Here is a 23,968-nt window from a genome sequence, read left to right as displayed (position 1 = left end):
GCTATAACATAAATTGATTTTAGAGAGTCTGCTGTTGTGTCTGGGCAAATCAAAGCCTTGCTGGGTCACCTGTCTCACTTGACAGATTAGAAACCTTCATTGATCTTACACATACACACACACACGCGCGCACAGACACGTAGGCACGAACAGAGTCATCTCAGGCCATCACAAATTAGCATGGGCTGTCACCGTTCCCTTGCCAACTGGCCAGTAACCAGGCAACGTTGATCTACGTGAAGATGTCTTCAGTGGGTACATGTGTGTGTGCACACACAGATGGAGTATATGGATAGGTGTCAGACGCAAAGGTATTACTTTAAATCTGTAGACATCTTACTGTGCTGCACGGAGATAGCATATAAACATACAACTACACACTGACATGGAAACAGCTTCGCAGTTAATTCATCTGTAAACCCTGATCAAAACTACAGGAGTGGTTTCACATTTAGTTATCATTAATGGCAATAAGTACAGTTCCCAGGTGACACTGTTTATTAAGAGATCCTCGTCTACTTAAGGCTGAGGAGGAAATCCTGCCTGAGTGGGATGCTTATTGCAAATTTATCCTTTCTACAATTGCAATGGTGCAAAAATCCGCTTAATGGTATCATTATGATACGATTGAGACATACAAGTGAAACATTAGATCAGGCTAGATATCTGAAAAATGTCAGAAACATCATTTCAGTCAGTTTATTCATGGCTGGAAGACTAAAATGATAATTGGTGTTTCATTTCTCCAAAGTTTAAGGTGGTATTAAAGTAGCTTTTTTTAAAGTGTCTCCGTCTATATTTAATGCACAGTTTTTTTGTATTTTTTATGGACTCGCTAGATTTTAATAGTGTCTGTAGAGCTGTTATGCTGTGCAACCTGTGTTCAGTGGGTCTAAGCAAACCTCTACACTGTAATATTAGTTTCTGCTGAAGGTGTGAAATTGTACAACCTCTCTCTTTTCTGTGCAGCCACTCACTGCTGTAAATACTGGCATCCTCTTTATTCTGCTTCACTAAGTAAGACCGAATAGAAAAAACATAGGCACTCTGCCTTAAGCAAATAATCTTAATAAGCAAATAATCTTAATAAGCAAATAATCTTAATAAGAAAACTCACTTCCATGTAACTATAAAGCACCTTGGAGCAGCTTAATCTAAACTGAATGTTTCTGGGTAACACAGTATCAATACCCTTGATCACCCAGCAGCATGCTGAGTATCTGTCCCATCGACATCTCTGCTAATTCCCAACACATCACAGCAGCTCACTGCACAGACAGCTGAGATCTATCACCGAGCGCCACAAAAGAGGGCTGCATACCAACTGTGTGTCCCTGAATATCCATTAACACACCCTTAGATGCACACTTCATTGCACTGTTAAATCACAAAGCCTATGTACTCTTAAAGTTTAAAACCACATTCCTTCCTGGTTTAAAGCTGTTGCAGACAAAGAGCTACTTTGGTCTGTGGGTGACAAGATGCAGTCATAATATCATCAGCAGTTTTCTTTGACAGATGCTGAATGGGGAGACATTACATTCAGGCTCTACATTTATTAGCAAGTTCTGCGGTGCTACTTGTTGGATGAAGCTTACTCCATGGAAGCCAACTGTTGCAATAACTTTGATAAACCGAGTGTGAATGAGACAACAAACTAACCATAGGTGAGTGTTACTACTGTTATTCCTATGGGTTCAATAGAGTTCTGTGATTGGATTCTGTGATTTACATCAGCGGTCCCCAAACCCCGGGCCTCGGACCGGTACCGGTCCGTGAGTCGTTTGGTACCGGGCTGCGAGAGTAGAGGCTCAGGTGTGAAATGTATGGATTTCAGGGTTTTTATCGGTTTTCAGCGTTATTTTGTTATCGTTTTTATGGGTCTTTTCACGTGTGTTATGAATAAATCTTCTTTTTTTCGGTACCGGTACTAGTTTTATTTTGTTGTATTTATCCGCGGCACCTTAAAGGCCGGTCTGTGAAAACATTGTCCGGCATAAACCGGTCCGTGGCGCAAAAAAGGTTGGAGACCGCTGATTTACATGCATGCATGCTTAGGTTTTGTTTAGTTTTTGTAAAGATTTTACTATATGAATTAAAACAGCTCAATCAGGACCAATTGAAATGTATGGCTCTGGGATCACCCCTTCAGTACAAAACATAAATCGCAACAATGAGAACAAAGATGACACTGACACATGATGCTGGGGTGGAGGTGGGTTGCAAAGCAGCCTGCAGACGGAGCAGAAACTGGCCTAAATAGAACACCCCTTAGCTTATTAGTTCGTTCTGCGAATCACATGCAAGACTTTTTACAGCTTTCAACTTTCACTGCTGTAGGGATGTCACCTGAACTGATATGTGTGGTACCATTAGTTGTCCCAACCCATAGGTATGTATCGAGACAGTACATACCTATGGGTAAAGGTATGTTCCAGTCTTCTGGAACTGAAGGAGGCAGCGTACAGCTACAAGTGGTCTAGTCTATCCTTGCATCCAGAAGAAGAAGAAGACTAGTGCGATTTCAACATTGGTTCTGCTCCAAATTATTGGTAAAAAAGGCGGAGTCTGCAATAACAGTACTGTGGCGTGGACGTGGTCTCTGGCCCGCTGCAGAGGAGGGGTGGCACGGTGAGCTCCCGGGGCAGCGCGGAGGCGGGGCTGAACAGGTGTTTGGGACGAGTGACTGATTGTGTTTGCTGTCACTATACCGCTGGTCTGTGTGCGTGTGTTGGGGTCCGACATGACAAGTACTGTGTTCAACGGGGGTTTAATAAGGGATCATAACTGATTCACCAAAGGCAAGATGCAATTGATGTTGGGCGGAAGTATTTCCAATGTAGCGAAGCACCCAAGACCTATTCAAAGAATTCAGTTTGAGTAAGTTTCAACTCACAGCAACAAAATGTGATCTTTCTTGGCCTTGTAAGCTCAACTTTTGTTTCATAGATCAAAATGTTTACAATAGCAAACGTTAAACTCTTATGCTAATGTAATGCAAATGTAACATTTGTAGATTACTCAGGAACCATCTTAACCTTTCACTCTGTGTCTTGTTAACAAAATATAATTTAAAAATTGTAAACTTTTCCACCATGTCTGTGTTTTAAAATGACTTTTTAATAAAGGAGTTTGTGTCCGCAGGATGATCGTTTTGTTTTGGCATTCAACTGGGTATCGAGAATCTTGCAGTTCTTCCGGTATTCGTACCGACTACTAAATTTCTGGTAGTGTGACATTCGTATAGTACTGAACACTGAATTCAGAATTACATATTATAATTGCATTGATGGTAAAAGCTGGTTTACCAATATTGATCTCTAGTCACGAGCATGTGTAGACTTGGATGTATGCTTGGATATCTACAGGTGGTTTTTGACATGGGGTTTAGAGTATCCAATGTCATGTGAACTTTGGCAGCAGTGGCAACAAGCTTATGGAGGGGACAAGGTATAGCAGCAAAAAGCACATTGCTAATTAAATTATACATTACATGCCAACAAACACTTTTGCAGATCCTAAGTGCATCATTGACAGAATGGCATTAATCCATGCAAAACAAAAAACTGCAACATTTTCTCCTTAAATACTATTACCTGCATTTTAGAAAGAATTGGGAAAAACTCAAATTTAAGCCTTGACATCCACGAGTGGGTGTAAGAAAAAGATGTGCTTTCAGAGTTATCTGCATTAGTATGGATGGGGTTTGATTTTGTCTGACAGAAGGCAATATGGAGCGGGACAGACTGGTTGATAGTTTAAAAGATGGGTGAAATGAGAGAGAGAGCTGTACTGCCCCCAGGGCATTTCCAGAAGCAGAGGGGATTGTAGCAGACAGAATGGCCCTCAGCAGGCTGTCTAACATGTGTTCAAATAAACACTTTACCTCCCGTCTGTGCTTGTGAAAGCATTCACACTGGAGAAAAGCATGTATGGAAACACAATTAAACACACAAACAAAGACACAAACTGGACACGCAAGACAAGACATGACTAGGAAGAAAGCTTTTTACACCACAAGAGCACAAATGTCACTTTTACAGACACACACACGTGAGCTAATCTGCCAGGAGGCATGGAGAAGTCAAAATTCATGTCAAACACACACATACACCAACAAAGTTATAACAGAGCATCCATGTCACTCAGGCAAAGGGCACAGGCAGGTCAGCGCTGAGACAAAGATGGAGATTAGTGACCTTTTCTCCCCAAACCTCCCCTTTACAACGAGGTGAGAACCCTTCATTATAGCCAGGCCAAACCCTCTATCAAACGTCCCTTCAGTGCTCAACACATTCAGCAGCTCCTCACAGGATAAGAAGGGGAACAAAAAGTGGGGAGAAACATTTGTTTAATGAGCCATTCCCCAGGCTGTCTTTCTCTCGCATTCATTCCTCTCTTTTGCTACAGGCCTGCCCTCAGGTCAGCTCTCCCCAAAACACAATCAAATCCCTGCACCACTGATGGCAGCGGTTCCATTCACCACAGAGATTTATGATCTATAATAGCTGGCAAATGGACCCGAGCTTGGGCTGCCCCAAGGGGAGGCCCCAGACTTATTTTCTTTAAATCTCAAAAAGAAAAGGGGGGAAAGGGTGAGCTGCGAGAGGCTGGGGTGAGGATGGTGGAGTTAATCTGGCTCTCAGAAACATTTTCAAGGTAGCCATCTGGGCCGGGTGGGACTTTTGAAACTGTCTGTCAATCTTAAACAAGAATTTCTCCCTTAATAGAAGAAACACACTGCATGCAAAAGGACATGTTACACCAGTATACAGAACCCTTCATTTGCTCTTTGGAGGCCACTCTGCAAGCAGTAGCTTTTATTAATCAGCTACAATCAGGCAGCCAGCCAGTTAGCTGTCTCCTGATCCTTGGCAGTAGTGGAAAGTCCCATTCGGGCACCCTCAACTTCATAATCCTATTCCCATAATCCTTAGAAATCAGCGAGCAAGAGACAATCCCCACTCTCTCCATGGTAGACTCCCCTTTCCTTTTAAGGCAGAAGAAGAAGGGAGTTCTTTCAACCCACATTACTCGAGTTTCAAAAAAACACACTGCAAATTCCTTGTAGCTTGACAAGATTTATTGTCTTAATTTTAGCCAGATTATCTTGTCCATCTTGTTTTGAACATTACAAGCTAGTTTCCAGTCTCATGTGTTAGATGATTAGACTTGTTTCAAGTATATATTACTTTTTTTCCTTATTTAGTCTGTATATCTAAAAATGAACCATTTTACATTTATTTCAAGCAAAAATAGCTTTTAGATAGAGTGTAAAACAAAAATTATCTCAAAATAAGAAACATTCACCTTTTTCCTTGAAATAAGAAAGTCACTCATTGGAAGGTATTTATTTCAGGTTTTTAAAGAAAGGACATCTTCAAGGTTATATTTTGTCATAACATAGACACTGTTTCTGAAATTGACTGGGTAATATGACGTAAAATCAAGTAGGTCTTCAACATCAGTCAGTTCAGTTGCTTGGGCAAGGTTGGGAATTGCAATTTCATAGGCAAGAAAGTCTTTGTTGAAACCCAAGGTTTCATACACCTGGTATTCAAAACAATAAAGTACACTATTAACAATAAAAATGTTTTTTACAAGTCCAAAGATAGGGTTTAAACCATTTGCTGAAATGAGTATAAGAGACCTGTCACAGATGTATTTGTTTCCATGTAAAATAAGCCACTTTACTCTAACGGCATGATGTATAGCATCTTCAATCCCCAAAAAATCTACAACCTTTGATTGCAAATGGTCCATATTAGCAACCTCTGATACAGGACCTAGTTCTTTCTCATTTACAAATATCGGATGCTCAGTTCCTGCTTCACTTTGGCAACACTCCAGCAGCTGATTGTGGTTTACAAGAGACTTGCACACATTCTTAAAGTTTAATTTGGATGACCATTGTTTAAAAAAACTGTGTTTAGACTCGAATCTCATGCACATATGACGTATTACAGGTCCCAGGGCAATAATTTGAGAGGGAAGATGCAGCATGTAATGTTGCTTTGGTATTACATTTTTTTCTGGGAATAGTTGCCTGAATTGTTTAAGATGATCTTCTATCATTTTTTTTAGTTTGGACACAGTTTGTAAAGACACAACTGGGGCAAAAAGTATTTTAACAATTTCAATTAAATCCAAAATAAACTGGATAAAGGGATTTTTCTCTACAACACTGTACAATAAGAATGGCAAAATCTTGATCAATATAAGCATTTGTCCAGAGGATTGTTTGAGTCTGTTGTCACTTGAAGCTAAAGTAGCAATACTAATTGGTGAAGGCTTGTCACGTATGTCCACTGATGAAAAAGGAAAGTTCTGCATGGCAGAATTAAACAAGTCCAAATCCAAATTTCCAGATAAAACAAGGTATTTCAACACACACTTAATTTCCATTGGTGCCACTCCTTCAAGAATTACATGCATAATATCCTGTGGCATCTGCTCTATGAGATTAAAACCTGGGAAATCAACTAATTTGCTTTGTCTATTTATGCCAAAAGTCGTTTTGAGCGAGGATTTCAAAAATTCGGTAGTTGCCCTTTCTATTTCAATGCACTGCCTAATGTGTCCGTCCAATGTCCGTCTGGTGAAACTATGTTCATTGAAATTTTCTTGCATTTCATCAAAAGTACACTCACAATGACGACATTTGCTATACGCAAAACCAACTCCTTCCTTAAATCCTGCAAGCTCATGCTGGGCAAGAGTGTCTCCACACACAGCAACAACTGCTCCGTTTAAATAAAATTCCCCATTGACAGTGTTAATCATAACACCATCGTACAGTAACTTCAAGTCCTCATTGATTCTCCGCAGTATTATATCTACCCCACACTCATCTATGTCCCTAGACTTTGCGATTGCGAGAAGTCTGATGGAAGCCAACTTTGATCTAAACTTAGGGTCTATGTTGCCTAAGGTGTAATAAAACATTAGTAGTTTATTTACACTCGCACGTGACCCTAGGGGGTTACACATTTCTATCTCATCAGAATAGAGTATCAGTTGTAAAGCAGAGTTCTTCTTTGAAAACAGTGGGTGGGTTTTGAAAATAATTCCATCATTAATGTCATACAAAAAACTGGCGTTGGGGCAACTCTGAGGTCCAGCACTGAGCATGTCAAATAGTCTTGAATTGGATAAAAGCTGTTTCAAACTTTCAATCAAAGGAATGTAGTAGAAAGACTTGTTTTTGATTGCAAGAACTCTCGATTCTCCCTTTTTAACTCTACAGGCATAATTGGAAATGATGATCTCCTCAGGTGTGACAGGGTTGAAATGCATCTGTGTTACACGGTCCTGTAGGTTTGAAGCTGCACATATGGGAAAGGGATCCTGAAAGTTGTCCAGTGTTGAAAGAACTTCTTGTTGTAAAGGTCCATTGCTGTCAGGTTGCCTTTCAAGGATGGTCTTTATTTTTCCCCTCAAGGACGTCAGAAGAGCTGTTTGATACTGTTGGACACCAAGGACAATGTTGTTGACACTCCTCTGATGGGGGAAAAAAAAACACATCAGAGACATGAAAGCGTAAATAGAAAATATAACAGAAGCAAAATGCAACTCTATTTCTTTAGCTCAAATTAATGAGCCACTGAATGTTGTAATTTACCAGTGGAGCAGTAGAAGAAGAAATCAGCCAATAATTGGCATTGTTTTGCATGACATGCCACATGCATGACTCACGTGGCACAAACACATTGCACCGAGCAAGATGGAGGAGCATGAAAGGTTACAACAGAAAAAGTGAACAAATGATTGCCTCATTTATTTTTTTTATGTAATTCTACTTCATTTGTCTTTTATGCCTAAAAGTGAACACATTTTACACTGTTAAGCCTATTTTAAACTGTTGAGTGTGCCCAGAGTTACATACATTGCAGTGAACTGCACAACTCTTGTGCTTAACTTCTTCGTAATGTACATTTGTTCTTAATAACTTATATAGGTGAAAGTAATAGCTGAATAAAACCAGCGATGAAAAACAATCAATTAATTGCAAAGATAGTGGACAGATTATGAAAAAAAAATCATTAGTTGCAGCCTTACATTGAACCAGACTTATTAACAAGTTAACAATGACACCCCCATAATATCAGATGAAGCAGTACCTGTGATAGGTGGCATTGCTCCCGCACACCAATAGCAAATGCAGCTGCACATCTGGCAAGATCAACAGTTTCTCTTTTACCCTACAGGACAAAAAGAAAAACAATTGTGTAAGAAAAATGACTCACTCAGAATGTGTTTCAAATTCCACCAGATGCAAAACAAAACAAAGAAATATTCCAAACTGTTGTACATTTTTGCTATTAAAAGATTCATACTACAATGGATAGCTAATGAAGCTGCAAATGTTATGAACAATTTAAGAGTTATTTAATGAAACTTAACCAATCTTTATGGAATCTACTCTGAAGTTAACTGAAAGAAAAATTTGAAAGCTGCTTGGTTCATGGAGCATCTAACAACAACCAAGGCAGGTACACAACACTGGTAAATAAGTTTATTTATTATGTTTAAGTATGGTAACTAAGCCTACATTGTTGTGCAAGCCTGAATTTCAGCGGATTCATGCATTTGAAATTCAGCACTGGCCTTCATACCTATTAAAATATTCTAATCAAGTAGTTTATCTTAGAAAACACATAACTTTAAAACTATAATTTTCACTTGAACTGAGTACATTTCTGAATTGGGGTAACTGTGCTTGGTTAAGGTTAAACAACACACATACATTTAAAAATTCGCGCGCGTACACACAGAAACACATAAAGTACATTACCTGATTCTGACGAGGTGTTTGAAGCTCAGCCGCGTCTTGCTCCATCACGTTCTGACTTTCCTGTCGCTCCTCCTCCAACACCTCCGATGTTACTGGGGGGTCTAGTGGTGGTGGCTCTACTTCAGTGCCAGTGCCATTGCCATTGCTAACAGTTTGTCTGGGTTCGGCAGTATAGTCGGCAAAAATGGCTGTACCAAAATTTTCGCCTCCTAATACATTTGCATCGGATGAAGCTGTCAGCCATCCTGTAGGCGGGTTCCCAGTGGAGATGTATTGTGGATGTGTGCGTCTGAGATGGTGGTAAAACGAGTTGAAAACACGGTAATCCTCGGCGCATCCATCGACTCCACAAATGACACGGAAATCTGGACTGCGACTGTGTGCAGTATTAATGTGACTTAAGAGAGACTTCAATGTTAACGCCACAAAGACGAAGCAAATCACACACCTCCAACAGGCCATTGTATTAGACTAAAGTCAAGCAAAAAATATGTTGCAGTGTGGAGCTGTTGCCGCGCTAGTTTGGGAAATACCAAGTTCATGGGGGGAGGGGGGTATTACAAACTGGAGCTGTAAAAACAAAAAATGGTCACAAATAAGGTAAAATGAAATAACACCTATAAGAGTTTATTTTAAATCAATGAAGAAGAAATTTACCTATCATACTGACTGTGTTTTATGAACGTACAAACCACTAAATTGTATATAGAAGCAAAAATTGAGATGTGCACCCCCTTCGTGTTCCATGTTAGTTGCTACCCAACTCCGTTTGAATTTGGAGTCACAGGAATCTTCTGCACCTGAGCATTGAAAGAAAAACTGTAAGAGAAAACTTCGTCAAGAAAGAGAGGTAAGCAATTTTAATTTTTCGAATGTAAGTAGTGTGTAGTCTAATCACTGTTTTAAAGTCAAGCGGACAGAATAATAAATTTAATTTGAGCGCGGGAAGGAGTAATGTAGCATGCTAACGGATGCTAGCGTTAGCTTAGCAGCCCTCGCATGTGGTTCAGAGAACATTATTTAGTGAAGTATCTACTGTAATGTTGTGAGAATTCCTAGCTATGCTATTTATAAGGGGCAGTATTAGCCGTTTGTATTAACTTAAGTTAATAGGCACACTGAGAATTTCTTTCAATTAGCAAGAGAGCTAATTAACCACATTCAGGGTTTTCCAATTGTCTTTGACTGATTTACTAGCTGCTTGAATTCCCTCACAAGGTGTGGGTTTAAATTAATATTTTGATATTAATTGGATTTATTAAAGTGGGCTCAAAACAGTGTTATTCAGGAATCAGGCTGGTTGGTAAAACAAGTAGCGCTGTGTGTCGATTCAAAATTGAAACAGAAGATGGCAGCACTGTATGTACAAGGATGCCAGCTGCCGTTAAACCCCGAAGAAGAAGCTGTATCCCAGAATTCATAGCGCGGCCTAGCTCAGTTTCCAAAAATGGCGGAAGCTAGTTAGTTTTAAAATTTCTCTTATTACTCTTTCTAGGTCACAAAATAAACGTTTAACATATTTTCAGGCGAGAATGTAGCCGTGTAAACTTCAAATATCTGGACAGTTTATCAAGACACCACATATTTTCAAAAGCGCTCCGACGTTTTCGGAGACGTCTGTTACCCACTAGCTCGATAGCTAGCCGGGGTTTAACGCTCACTAGAGCCGTGAGAACACCGGACTCCGGGCGAACCATTTTCAAAACCACCGCTGTCTTTCACTACTCAGGTGAAACATGATATATAAGTCACTTAAATAACTTAAAAATGTTATTGTTTGGCTTTTTTCAGTATTTTATTTGTTCCTGAGTAAATCGGTTTGGCTGAGATTAAAGTTATAGTTTTTACACAGCTGAATAAACGTCAAGCAGACAGCTGATTATCAGAAGTGTGAGATGCTGGAGAATATACTCCGGTGTCCTTTTATATTTTAGATAGCAATGAGCAATCTGCAAATTTCTTTAAAATGTAATAAACTATCATCTTGCCTTTATTTTTAGTTAGCACATACCTTAAACATTTAAAGCTATAAGCTAATGATCGTTATGTAAGAGCAGATACTGCTGGTGCAATAAGCTGTACATTTTACGTCCAATGGATGCATGATCTGGCAGCCCTAGTCAGCATAATCTTATTGATGAAATTCAATGACACAAATCTGGGTGAGTAAAAGTTCACCGGGCAATATTGTATAACCCTTTCAGACCTCAGCCAGGCTGTCTGGACATTTCTTTTCTATAATAGCTTTAAAAAGGGTAAAAATGTTGAACAATCAAAACGATTCTTTGACGTGAATCAATTTGATTCTCATGGGACTCAATTAAGATTCAACTTTTCAAATGTTTTTAACATAACACTAATTGTAAACATTTGTCTTGCAGGTGACTGAGCAATGGAGAAGCTGGATGATGTTACAGTATCTGTCCTTAAAGGTTATATTTGATAATATATTTGTGTGTGTGTGTGTGTGTGTGTGTGTGTATATATGTATGTGTGTGTATATATATATATATATATATATATATATATATATATATATATATATATATTAAAAAAACAGTTATGTTTGTGCAGTTATGTGCTTGCACAGTTTAACTGGTGTTTGTCTTTTTGTTAGCTGCAAGCATTGACGAGCGCTTGCTTTTAACATTGACCCGTGATGATCTGAGGGACCTTTTTTCTGGGCCTGAGCACTTTCTCAGAAGAAAACATGTGTGGTCAATAATTCATCCTGAGGTATTATGTAAAAAATATTTAGTTCAACTAATCTCCAGAAAGTATGCTTTTATTTTAGCAGTACTTGACATTTTTATTTTCTCACCCTAAACCAGGAAGACCATCCGCTACCACAGAAACCTGAAACAACTTCTTCACCCAGGGTAGTTGCAACAGGCCCTCCAACTGCTGATGCTAATGTAAGCCAGCTGAAAACCTTGCAGCTCCCCAGTCCTCCGGAATATGTTCTGTACACCGACAGTGAGTTGGAGCAATGCCGAAAGAGTTACCTGGAGTTGGCCTGCTCCGGCAGGGAACAGGCATGCGTCATGTCAAAAGAACTGAGATGCAGATTGGTGAGAAATACAATCACAAGTATGGTGTCCCTTTTCAGAGCAAGCCAAGGCCAAATGGAGCAATACCCCTCTAAGACCGAAATCACTGCAATGGCTAAAAAAGTTGTGGAATATTATCCTATGCTGCAGGATAATGATGCAAGCGTAAAACACGTAAGTTCTTGTATTTGTGTCTCATATATAAATCATTTTGTTTTGTTCAGGGGGCATGATATATATGTATTTTCACCAGGAGAAAAGGCTGCAAAATATGAAAACACCAGTAAAAAGGCAAGGACCAACACCGGAGAGGGGACGGCCCAAGAGAAGGCTCACTGACCTCTACCCAAGGGATGAAGAAGCTGATGATGAAGATGCTGATCGCAGTTCTTCCAGTGGTGCATCTACTCTGTTATCACCTGTCAGAAATTCTGACAATGCCTCCACTTCATGTGAGTACATACTAGTAATTTTGTAAAATGGTTATCAACACACAGCCAGTAGTAGCTAATGTTTTGTGGAAGTCTACTTCAGTAACAATGAAAAACCAAAATGCTCTTGTACTTCTCTCTATCTTAGCTGACAAGGATAGTCGGCAAATACAAGCAAGACATTACAAAACATTACAAGAAATGTGTAAGAAGGCAAAACCAAACCAAGAAGATGTGTCCCAGCTATTAGACCTCGAGTTTGAAGCCAGAAGATCCTTCATTGACTCAGACACCATGAAAGAGGAGAACAGAGCTTGCCTCATCTTGGATGCATATCCATGCTTTAAAGAATTGCATCATGTAAGTTTTTGGAAGAGTTAATAAATAATCACTTTAATTTCAAATATATTTGGTGTGGTAGTAAAGTTATTTTGATTTTATTTGTCTACTTATTTTTTTAAACCTATTGTAGGCGTTGGGTGAGCTTCGCAGAATTTTGGATCCCCACAACAACAAGTTCATCAGTCAAGTAAAACTGAGATGGGAAGAATTCTGCTCCAGGGTAGAGTTCTACGGTGTGTCAAAGAAGGCAATGAATCCACCAATGACCATGGACAAAAGTAAGTTTTACCATTTGAATACAAAGTTCTCATCCTTTAAAATTTATGTTTATGAAGGTTTGTTTCTTTGTCCAGCTGAAGCCCACCTTGCACTGATGAAGGCTCTTCCTCTTTCCCACACCTGCCCATCCACCAAAAAAGATGGGGAATGCTTCTGAAGCATTTTCTACATGTCCTGAAGGTAAGTTTTATAAAATTTGCTTATAAAGATCTACAGAAAATTTGGCAAACAAAATATTTCGGTCAAACATGACTCAAAAATGCTTTTTCAGTTTCAGCCGAAAGACTTAAATCTATAATTTATTGTTTTCATTAATTTATAACGTATTTAATGTACATGAGTGTGGTCACATAAGGAGTCGCTTGATAAACCATAAGTCAAAACTACTATAAAATGTGTGTAACCAACAAAGAACAGGATAATGACATCTCCAACGTTATGACCAAATCCCAGCAAAAAAACATACAATTAACATAAGATGTTGACTGTCATGTCTTTTGTGTCTTGCAGCCTACAGAAGATCCAGATGCTGTCCTCCAGAAACGAAGCTTGTCATGTCCAGTAGTGATGTTCGATGGCTGCAAGTGTGTCATTGCTGTTGGTAATTTACCAGTTACAACATTTGACAAAGAAAAAATTGGTGAGGCTATGATATATGTGATGGCATACTTTTATGCACTCCATCTGACTTACCCCAAATGCGTGGCAACCCTGCTGTCTGTCATTCAGACAGAAGTTCTCCAGGATGCCATTCATGAGCATGACACTACATCATCTTACAGAAAAGCCCTGGCAGAATGGCATGCATTTATTGGAAAGTAGTGTGTAAATTTCAGATAAGATTAGGAGAGGGCACTTCTGTTTTGTTTTTGTTTGTTTTTTTTTTTCAATCTGGGTCTTATTTCTAAAATGGAAAATGTTCATTTACTCACCCAGACAAGTTTTGTGGTATTTGGTGTCATTCGGAAGAAATTAGAATCTTTGTGGTCTTCCTATGTCACTCGTCAATTTTAATGGGGCAATGGCAAAACCTCTAAGGCTGTTGAAATGTTGAAACCACTTAAACTCATAATGTTGGACCTGTACTGTTCAATTGTATCTTTATTATCTGCAGGTTATTGTTAAAATGGACAAATAAAGATGGACACTTTTACTCTGTTTCAGTTTTGTTTTGTCCTTAATCAGCAATATAATCTTAAAGTAGTGTTTAGCTAAATTTAAAAAGAAGAAATATCTTTAAAATGATTTAATGTACTAGTTTTTAGATTATTTGCCTTGATTTGTTTGTTAGAATAAGTGTTTTATGCCTATTTTCAGATTTAATTTCTTCAACATTTTACTTAGAACAAGTGGTTAAAGCTTATTTTAGGTTTCAAGCCATGATTGGTTGCCTGGAATAAGTGTAAAAGACTTATTTTTAGCTTTATTATCTTTATTTGTGGCCTACAATCAGTGGTTAAAGCTTATTTTAAGTTTCAATTGTTCTAATTTGTTGCCTGTAATAAGTGTAAAAGACTTATTTTTAGCTTTATTTAAATCTAGATATTGTTCTTATTTCAAGAAATCTTATTAAGAAAAAAACACTTACCCCATGGGCAGATAATTTCACTTGTTTTAAGCAAATCTTCACCAAAAATAAGTGTATTTTTCTAGTATTGAGGTGGGTTTTTGCAGTGCAGAAAAAGCAGTTCAAGGTGTTTAAGATGTGAGGCAGTTATGTTGCATTCATACAGCAACCAAAGACCTCACAATCAAGTTTTTACAGGAAGTGTAGGTTATTATATAGTTTTTTCCAAAAAAACACCATATCTGACTTCTTTCAGGTTTTTTTTGTCCTTTTACGTAAATATTTGAGAATAGTTGAGACTCATACTAACATTTTCAAATAGAAACAAAATGCAACACATAAAGCTAAGTCGATCCCCATTGACTCCCATGTTCAGATGTGAAAACGTCTTCAGCTTCAACAATGGCATTAAAAATACATCCTACACTGGATGAGAGGTCTCAATTGTCTTTGTGATGCTAGTGACTTTGAAGCTTTTTAACTGAATTATTGAAGTCTTTGTTGCAGTTTAGGTGAGTAAAATTCAGGTATTTTATTAGTGCATTACTCGTCACTAAATAACAGATATTTGTGGCGATGCACCATGCAGTTTATGGATGCAGCTTGCTAAACATGCATGCTAGCCTTAGGCCTCAGACTTTCTGGCAACCGCTAGTCACTAAGGATAAATGTGAATTCTTACTAGCAGTTTCTGGATCAAACTGAGATATAGTGCTGCAGTGCAAACCTTCTTCCTGCGGTCATTAGAAGACTATGGTGGCCTACGATTTGCGTTAAAGATGGTGACTGGGCTGAAAACAAATGGCAACTGCTCTGTGAAACACATAACACAAACTGGAAACAGAAACAATTCGCCTTCAAAAAGCTGCCCCCAATATGTTGGTTGCAGCTGTAAGACAACTTTTACTTTGAAGACAAACTTTTTATATTTCTGGCTTCTGTTGTACTTTTACAAGTTTCACTTCAACTCAGGGACCATCCACAGACCAGTCCATGCAAGCTACATGTGAAAGTGGCAATCTGCTAATGACCAAAGTAACTGCAAGGTTTTTGGTGCAACATCCCCTTTGTGACTGGTTTCATCCGGAAAACAGCAAGCAACCATCAGCAACCACTCACCAACCAGTTGGGGAATACACATTATTCTCCGGCCGCTCTGTAGGCTTGTATGACAGGGGTCTTCATTGAGGAAGTCAGGGTGACATGTTACTCGTGACCCTTAAAAATAGCAACATGGCAGCGGCCAAAAAAAAAAAAGTTGAAGTTTTAAAATTGGAAATCCAGAAAACAGTGGCTAATGATGGCTACTTCCATCATTTATATACAGTCTATATTTGTAGTTAAGTGCTTGAACACAAACAAAATGACTTTAGCTACCAAAATAAAAGAGCATATTTCACTAAACACTATATCTGGTTAGCTGTTTGAAATAAGTTATAAATCAGAGTTAGCTAGGTAACAGATATGATTAATAACAGCTCCATAACTCCATTTTGCACATACCGGATTGATGAAGATGCTTCAGCTTAAATTGCAGACATACAACATCACTGGCATTTTGAGATCCCACTTGTCACTGAGTAACAAAATAGTTGCTGTATATTTGGCATACCAAATTTCCTGATCCAACCTTCATCTCTTCCTGTTCATCTCATGGATCTTATGACCAGCTTTATACTTTTTAGGGGTTTTTTTTGTGCCAAACTAAGTTAACTCTCTCCTGACCTTTTCTTGCATCTTCATATCTTCATATTTACATATCTTCAAGTTCTGAAGAAAAGTAAGCAAAAGAGTCCGTTTGACACTTTTTCTGTTCCCAGTCTGAGTTGAATCACCAATGTTGCCACAATATCCTCACTGAAGAATAAGAAAGAGTCGAAATAATAAGATCCATGCACAGATTTCATTAGAGTACACAAGCACACACACACACACACACACACACACACACACACACACACACACACATACTGTTGTGTGTGCACATGTTTGCTCTGTTGTGTCCACACTGTCTTGTGCCTGCATTGTTCTGTTCTGTCTGGTGTTGCACTGTCTTTGTTTTGTTTTGTTTTTTGCAATTTTTGCACAGTGCACTTTATGTAATCCTGTGTTGACTGTCTGTTATATGTCATATGTGATTGCACACACATAAATACCTCATTAAAAAGTGAAGTTTATTTCAGAAAGACTGTTGTAAAAATAATAAATATGGATTCTCGTTCCACCTGAAATTGAACTGTAAGTTATCGTAACCTTGGCAGTTTTTCCCCTGAAGGAGATAAGCGTTATCTAATGGCAACTTCAGTGTCAGACTCTGACAGGCACTCTGACGAGCCACTATGTCTGCAAATGTGGCTTCAGCAAACCCAGTGACGACCATAAAAATACCCCCATCTCCTTCTGTAACTCTGAGAAGATTTCTACTAAACACTGCAACAGAGGAGACAAGGTGATGGTGTTGTCACAGAACAGGCCCTGTTTTCACACTCAGCATTAACATGCAGTTTGTTTGATCTGATTCCAAGTAAACAGAGCGACTGCACCAAAATGCATTAAGGATGCGCTGTGATCACTACAGCCACATTTGGAAGTGACACAACCACATAAAAACGCAAATACCCCACTGGGCTGGCAAAGGATTAGGGATGGATTTACAGGCTGAGAATCTTCCATTATCAATGCTGTGAAATGAATCTTCTCTCACTTAATGTCAGGTTACAGCAATTCCCTCTTATGTTATCCTTACGGTTAGTGTCAGCACTCAAGACAGCACTACGAGACCAAGTGGATATACAAAAGATTTTGAGATTGCAATAAATGAGGTTTTTACTGCCCCACAGCACAAAAGTGATCGCAACAAATCCGGACAGAGTAATAAGCTGAAAGCTGAGTAACATTCATTCTGACTACAACATATCAAATTCTGATTTTTTACAGGAACGGAGCTAACTTTAGATCCACTGACTAATTATTGAGGTAAGCTGAACACAAACACATTACAACTACAAAAAAGCAACGTTGAAGATCCACAAATACTATTTATTTCTTTTAAAAGCTTTTCAATCCATATCTAGAAATATCTGCACTTTGCATGTTTTCTATTGTTGAAGGTTAATTCAGCTCAATTTACAACAGTAAAAGCTATATGAAAATTTCTATGTTGCCTATTATCTATTTGAAAAGCCTCTGTTATCTCAACCTCTGACCACTGTGTATCCTTATACATAAAAAGCCTGTTTAAGGATGTTCCCCCATGCTAACAATTATTTGAGAGACTGTATCTCAGTCAGCCAAAATATAGTCCCTATTCAGTGACATAATGTGACCAATCTATATTAAATACTGTTTGGTTAACAGTGTAATTTTATTGTGTTTCATCTAACAGTTATAATAATCAGTCATGACATTTCCCAGTTTTTAGCACAGCAGTAATTCCCGTCCTCAATTTGCCTTAAATGAGAATTACTAAGCTGAAAATTAGCTCCCTACAGTGAGTTCAACAGATATTAAATTAAACAACACACTAAGACTCAGTGTTGGTAAATTCTCCACAGATAGTGAAATGTTAGGATCAAATGCAGTAAGCTTTATTAGTCCTTTATGTTCTTGACTGGCGGGTCTTTATTCAGGGTGTGTCTAATAGCCAAAGTTCAGTCATTCATTAATTTTACCGTCATGTGAAAAATACAGTTGGTGCAGGACATTGTAGCCCTGTGGAAAAAGCAAGTACGCCCCATAGTTCAATAGCTTGTAGAAACACTTTTAGCAGCAACAAGTTGAAATAGTCATTTTCTGCATGACTTCATCGGTCTCTCACATAACTGCATAACAGGTTTAGTCCCCTGTTCTTTACAATGGTGCTTTGATTCATGGAGATTTACAATCATTTATTTATGAAAAGATCCAACCACAGGCTGAAGTCTGGACGTTGACTGAGTCATCGCAGCTCCTTGATGCTTTTCCCTTTCAGCTATTCTGTTGTAGATTTGTTGTTGTGCTTGGGATCCCTGTCCTGTTGCGTGGTCCAATTTTGGACCAAAATTTAGCTAGTGGACAGATGGCTGCACATTTGACTCTACAATACTTTGCTATACAGAGGAGTTCATGGTCTAATCAATGACTGCAAGATGCCAAGGTTACTGGAAAACAAGCCCAAGTTATTACCCGTCCACCACCGTGCTTGGCAGCTGGTATGAGGTGTTTCTGCTGATATGCTGTGTTTGGTTTTTGTCTAATGTGGCGATGTGTATTCTGGTCAAACATCTCCATTCTACGCTTATGTATTCAAAGGGCATTGTTCCATTTGTTCCATCAAGTCTTCTGGTTTGTTCAGATACAACTTCGGCTTAAACTTAAGCCATGATGTCATGTTTTAGAGAGAAGAAGCTTTCTCCTGCAAACCATTCCTAATAAGTCATAATTGTTCAGTCTTTTTCTAAGTGTACTACTAACTGAGATGTAGCTCTTGAGTCTGCTACAGTTTCTCTGAGTACTGGGGTGAATTTGCTGGGATGTCCACTCCTGGGAAGATTGTGGCATTGTGTTAAAACACACTTAAAGGCTCCAGACCAGCAAACTGCTAAAACATCTGCTTTCATAGAGGAAGTCACACTTTATGATAACTGATGATGTGCATTTGATAAGCTACACCAGTGCTGCAACTTACCCTCTAAATTCCTATGGAAACAGTACGGTTATACTTAGATTTTTACAGGACTGCATAGAGCCCTGTGAAACCTTTCATTTTCACATGACAACTGGGGCACATCAGACCCACACAGCATCTGCCAGTGCCATAGCTGAGCCATGAGAGTCAAAAACAGCTCAGATAAGCCCCGCTGTGTCTGCATTATAGGTCTGAGTTGAGAAACTGAAATGAAAATGTAAGATGCAATTTCTTGCCATCAACAAACCCAACCATCAAATCTATAAATTTACAACTTGTGTCCATGTAATGAGCAAGTGCCATAAGAGATCTAGGATCAAGCCCGAGATCTATTCTAACTTACAGCAGCGATTTATTATTTCTTACTAATATCTTAATTAAGCACACAGTCTGACATTACTGTGCTGTAAAACTATGGCAACAGTTTTTTCCCCAGTGCTGAACAACACAGGCTATTCTCTTTGAGGAGTACAAAATATATTTTGTCTAAAAACAGTTACGCCTGTCCAACCATGAGAGAAAAGGGAATCAAAGTATCTTCCCTGAAGCTCATGCTTCATAGTAAACAATGCTGAAAAACTGCTGAAATTTTTATCATCAGTGGGAACAACTCCATCTATGACCTAATTTCATATCCCTGTATTTTACCATGGGCCTTCATTGTAAAATTACATGCAGGACGTCTGGATTATGTTTTATAACCTGAATGATTCAGTGTGCAGTTTATCTTATTTACCCCTTTATGAACAGACGCCACTGCAGCAGTCAGCAGTATCAATGCTAATATTCAAAAGGATGCTAGAATTCAGTAAACATCAAATCAGAAAGTTAAGGAGTTACAATGGCTGCAGATCCTGTTTGTCTAATTTTGTGTTGCACGCTGTGATGTGGTTTTGCCCTTGGCACTGTTAGCCACTTCAGCACTTTGGACCGGCTGGCAGGCTTTGGCATCGATGCCCTGTAAGACGACACAGGGGAGACAGGATGGTATCTGTGTGAAAGCTAAGCACTGTCACTCACCTTGGACATTTGCTGAGCCTGCCGGGCTGGCCCAAGATGTCTGAGAGTTACTGACCCATCCTCTCACCCAAACAAATCAAGCGGTTATGTTGACATAAAAGAGCTTTTATATAAAATATAAAAGCTCCAAAATCTCTAATAACCCCACTAATATTTAACGTTTACTCTCAGACGCATAACAACTTTTTCTCTAACAAAATTATGTTTTAGTGTGTAAAACCTCTTTTCATCTTTTAAGGTTATATAGAGTTCAAAGTCAGAAGAAAAACTCAAATCACTACATAATAGCCTATTAAAAAGCCAGTTATTCCCTTCCTTTAGTGTAAGATAGTCCAAATACACTTTGTACACTTATATTACTTATGTTAAATAAAAATAAAAAAATAAAATTACTACCCATGCAATTTCAACATAACTCAGTTTTTTTGTAACTTTTTTTGATATTCATTGTAATTGCTTTGCAAAGAAACACCGATGTCATGAATCACATAAAAACATCAGGAAGCTTCCTTTGCTTTGCTGTGGTATGGGTAACATAGTCAGTAAGAAGGCTGCAAAAATGTGAATGATCTGGACTCCTGACTTAAAAATGCAATTCACAGAGCCTCTCTCCTGATGTGAACAGTCTGACACAACAGCTCCTGGTCCAAGATACAACGAAAAGCTCCAAAGTTTTGCCTTTCTTATCTGCAATATTCAAACTTTTGAATAAAACCCATCCAAAGTTACAAGCATTTTCTTCAATTTGACTTTCTTCTTGAAATCTAAAACTGCCAACATTCAAAACTCCTCTGGTTTACTCTGAAACTGTATACAAAAGATGGAGGAAGCCATTATGATGTCATCCATCGGTGGATGATATCCCAGAGTGAACCTCATGCTGAGCATTTTCATCACCGTCATCTTGATGTGCATAATCTTAAAGTACCGCCATTCACCAGGATGACACCCTAAGGCATACCCTTTATGGGGGTTTTATTGGTCAATGTTACATTACATTACTTTATAGGTATAACATCAAACATGGCAATAAATAAATGCAAGGGAACCTTATATACTTGAAAATAAAATAAGAAAGCAGTAAGGAAACAGTAGGATGGGGCTAAGTATCAGTATCACGTATCACTTTCTCTAGGGACACCATTATCATTGTGCTGTCACCAAATACCAACATTTCGAATAAAACACGCAGACACTCTAAAGAGAATTCTCCACTAATGTGACCTACTGAGGTCCCACACACACACACACACACACACACACACACACACACACACACACACACACACACACACACACACACATATACACACTGACAGCAAAATGCAGCTGCTAAAAATATTTTCTTATTTAGTTATTTACTTAGATGCCATGATGTATCAATTGCTACAAAATCAGTGCAATACCATCGTTACTGTGGGTAATGTGTGATGATATTATCATCTCAATCGTGACTCTATGATTACCCACATTAGTAAACAGTAAACATCTCTCTCCCTTTCTTGAAGCCAGCTTCCTGATCTTGAAACTGGGGCAGGCACCGAGTCTGAGGGAAGTCACTTGTCTGCCTAATTTATTTAACCAATCTTGATGTGGCAGACAGAGGAACCTGATGTGAGGGCTGCAGAGAGAACAACTGCTCTGCAAAAAGTTATAACGAAGCGTCCAGGCCCACAGTCCCACCTGTACCGTGTCAAGTAAATTGTTTATATTCTTCTAAGTGCGTTATTAAGTAAAGTGACACCAGTTTGGGGGTTATATACAGTCTGCTTCTGGAAAGTTGTCATGTGAACACAAACCAGAGAAGCCACTGAGCACAGACAAAAGAGAGAATGGACACATTTTCTGTTTATTTTTAAAGTGGTGTTGAGCAAGAGTTCTCCAGGCTTTCTGGAGGTCTTATATGTTTTGGAGGGGTTTTTGGACATTGGCTGCTTGGCTCCAGTGTTTATCGTTCTTATATGTGTCTATACATAGAAAAGAATCCATTTTAAATTGTGTCTGTACACATTTTACTACTAGCAGCCTGTAAAAGATAAATAAGTAAATAGATAAATAAAGGCAAACTTTGTTCCCATTTCTTTAGCAGAACTTGTGAAAAATATGAGAGACAAACAGAGTCACGTGACCTCAAAGCTGGTACAACTGTGTCTACAGCTTGGAGCTGCATTTCACACAGTGGTATTGGGAATGGTGTTGGTGTGAAAACTGATGGAAATACGGAGATAGAAAAGTGTCTTCAGATTTTGATTTACCCTGAATTATCATCTGGAAAGGTTTTGATTAGCAACAGCTTCATTTTTCAACAAAAGCAGTAAAAGCATGAATAGAAGAACACACAATAGAGCACTATCGGCCAACATCCAAAGCGTTTAATGTCCTTCAGGAAGCCTGGAGAACTACTCCTGAAGACTACTTAAAGAAACAAAGAGAGTTCAGGCTGTGCTGAAGAATAAAGGTGGTCACACCAATTATTGACTTGCAAGCTCATTAGAACTGAACAAACTTAGTTTTTGCCTTCTATACTATATTTTAATGTATGTGTGCAGATATTTCAATAAATAACTGTATCTACTTTCCATTTTCCTATAAAAAATATAAAGAAATGTCAGGTACTGTATACTGTACGCACATGTATCTATCTTCTCAGCTATGCCACCACCCATGATGTTTAAAGCAAACGTCTGCATACTTTCCATGAAAGTATGCAGACATGTGAAAGTGTTTAATCACTAAGCTTCTAAAGATTTTCATACCAAATATTGACTTTTAAGCCTATTAGAATTGAACAAACTCTGCTTTTGCCTTATGTGCTATATTTCCATGTATTTTTGGACATGTTTCAATAACATATTGCACCTATTACACCTTTAATCAAGAAATTCTGATTTTTTTCACAGTAATGTTTTGTTTTTGTGACAAATGTATGGATGGAAAATGCCCCTAAACTAAGAAAAAGGTTTTAGTAAATTTAGAGAAGTAAATCCAGAAAAATGCGATCTGAGCTCACCACCTAAAGTTTTACTGTGGGCGTAAAAAAAAAAAAAGCAGCAAAAAAGAAAAAAATGCCATTACCTTTGAATTATGCATTTTTCCTCTTGTCTGCACAACAGTCTGTCATGACTGCAAACTCTCCGGAGAGACAAGGAGGTGTGGGAATAAACAAGGAGTCGCTGGAGAAGCACTTTGTTAGAACAGCGCTTCACGGACAGCTGAGCACATAGTGAGACAAAGTGATCTGAAAGCCAACAAACAATTTAGAGTTCAAACTCAGCAAATACAGCCAGCATTATGAATCCAGCACATGGGCCTAAACATCTGCGGTAGCAGTTGTCAGCTTTCGTTTGAGGTGGTTGTCAATGTGCCATCTGTCTTAGTGAGCACTAAACGCTTCTTCTACTGGGAGAAGAGAGGGGAATGAAAGAGTTGGCTCAGCTGAACACTCAGTCAGAAACATTCCTTAATGGGAAGTGCTTGACTGAAGAGGCAGAAATCAGAGCACTGAAACACACAGACAGGTATACACAGCAAACACAGGGTTATTGTACCTGTGTCAACACCACACCTGCAAGGCTTCATTGTGGACCTGCATGGCCTATGGCATAGGAATGCGTCCTAAAATTGTGGTTTTCTTGATATCTCACTGGGGAGAACATTCACACAACATCTATAAACTGAGAAAAAGGGAGTCATTTTGTATTTCATGTGCCACAAGGTTCAAGAACTGCTTAGCTTACAAGTGTGCCACACATGTAAACACACACGCACACAGCTGCTAGTTGCTGTAATGTGTAATGGGTCATGACCAGATTTGTCAAC

At 38.6% G+C, this 23,968-nt stretch overlaps 2 protein-coding genes and 1 pseudogene across 4 annotated transcripts in view; 1 reads left to right on the top strand and 2 right to left on the bottom strand.

Moving 5' to 3' along the window:
- Positions 1-23,968, bottom strand: part of rhbdl3 (rhomboid, veinlet-like 3 (Drosophila)) — an 84,876-nt gene that overhangs the window by 50,053 nt on the left and 10,855 nt on the right. The window lies entirely within an intron of this gene.
- Positions 5,165-9,256, bottom strand: LOC146668276 (uncharacterized). Its single transcript, XM_085408344.1, has 3 exons — positions 8,795-9,256; positions 8,121-8,201; positions 5,165-7,500 (listed from the first exon to the last, which is right to left on the bottom strand). Exons 1-3 carry the CDS (start codon positions 9,254-9,256, stop codon positions 5,356-5,358), a joined length of 2,688 nt encoding a protein of 895 aa, XP_085264470.1. The 3' UTR covers positions 5,165-5,355.
- LOC146668275 (uncharacterized) lies at positions 9,683-14,362 on the top strand (annotated as a pseudogene). The gene is made up of 9 exons (XR_014912141.1): positions 9,683-10,523; positions 11,176-11,226; positions 11,412-11,530; positions 11,626-12,018; positions 12,098-12,296; positions 12,424-12,635; positions 12,748-12,895; positions 12,971-13,076; positions 13,407-14,362. The product of XR_014912141.1 is annotated as an uncharacterized LOC146668275 (transcript).

Source organism: Rhamphochromis longiceps, linkage group LG6 (genome assembly GCF_057381845.1).
Source record: "Rhamphochromis longiceps isolate RC_006_pf linkage group LG6, R_longiceps_female_GT1.1, whole genome shotgun sequence".
Classification (NCBI taxonomy): domain Eukaryota; kingdom Metazoa; phylum Chordata; class Actinopteri; order Cichliformes; family Cichlidae; genus Rhamphochromis; species Rhamphochromis longiceps.
Note: the sequence above shows the minus strand (reverse complement) of the source record. Positions and strands in the feature narration are given on the sequence as shown.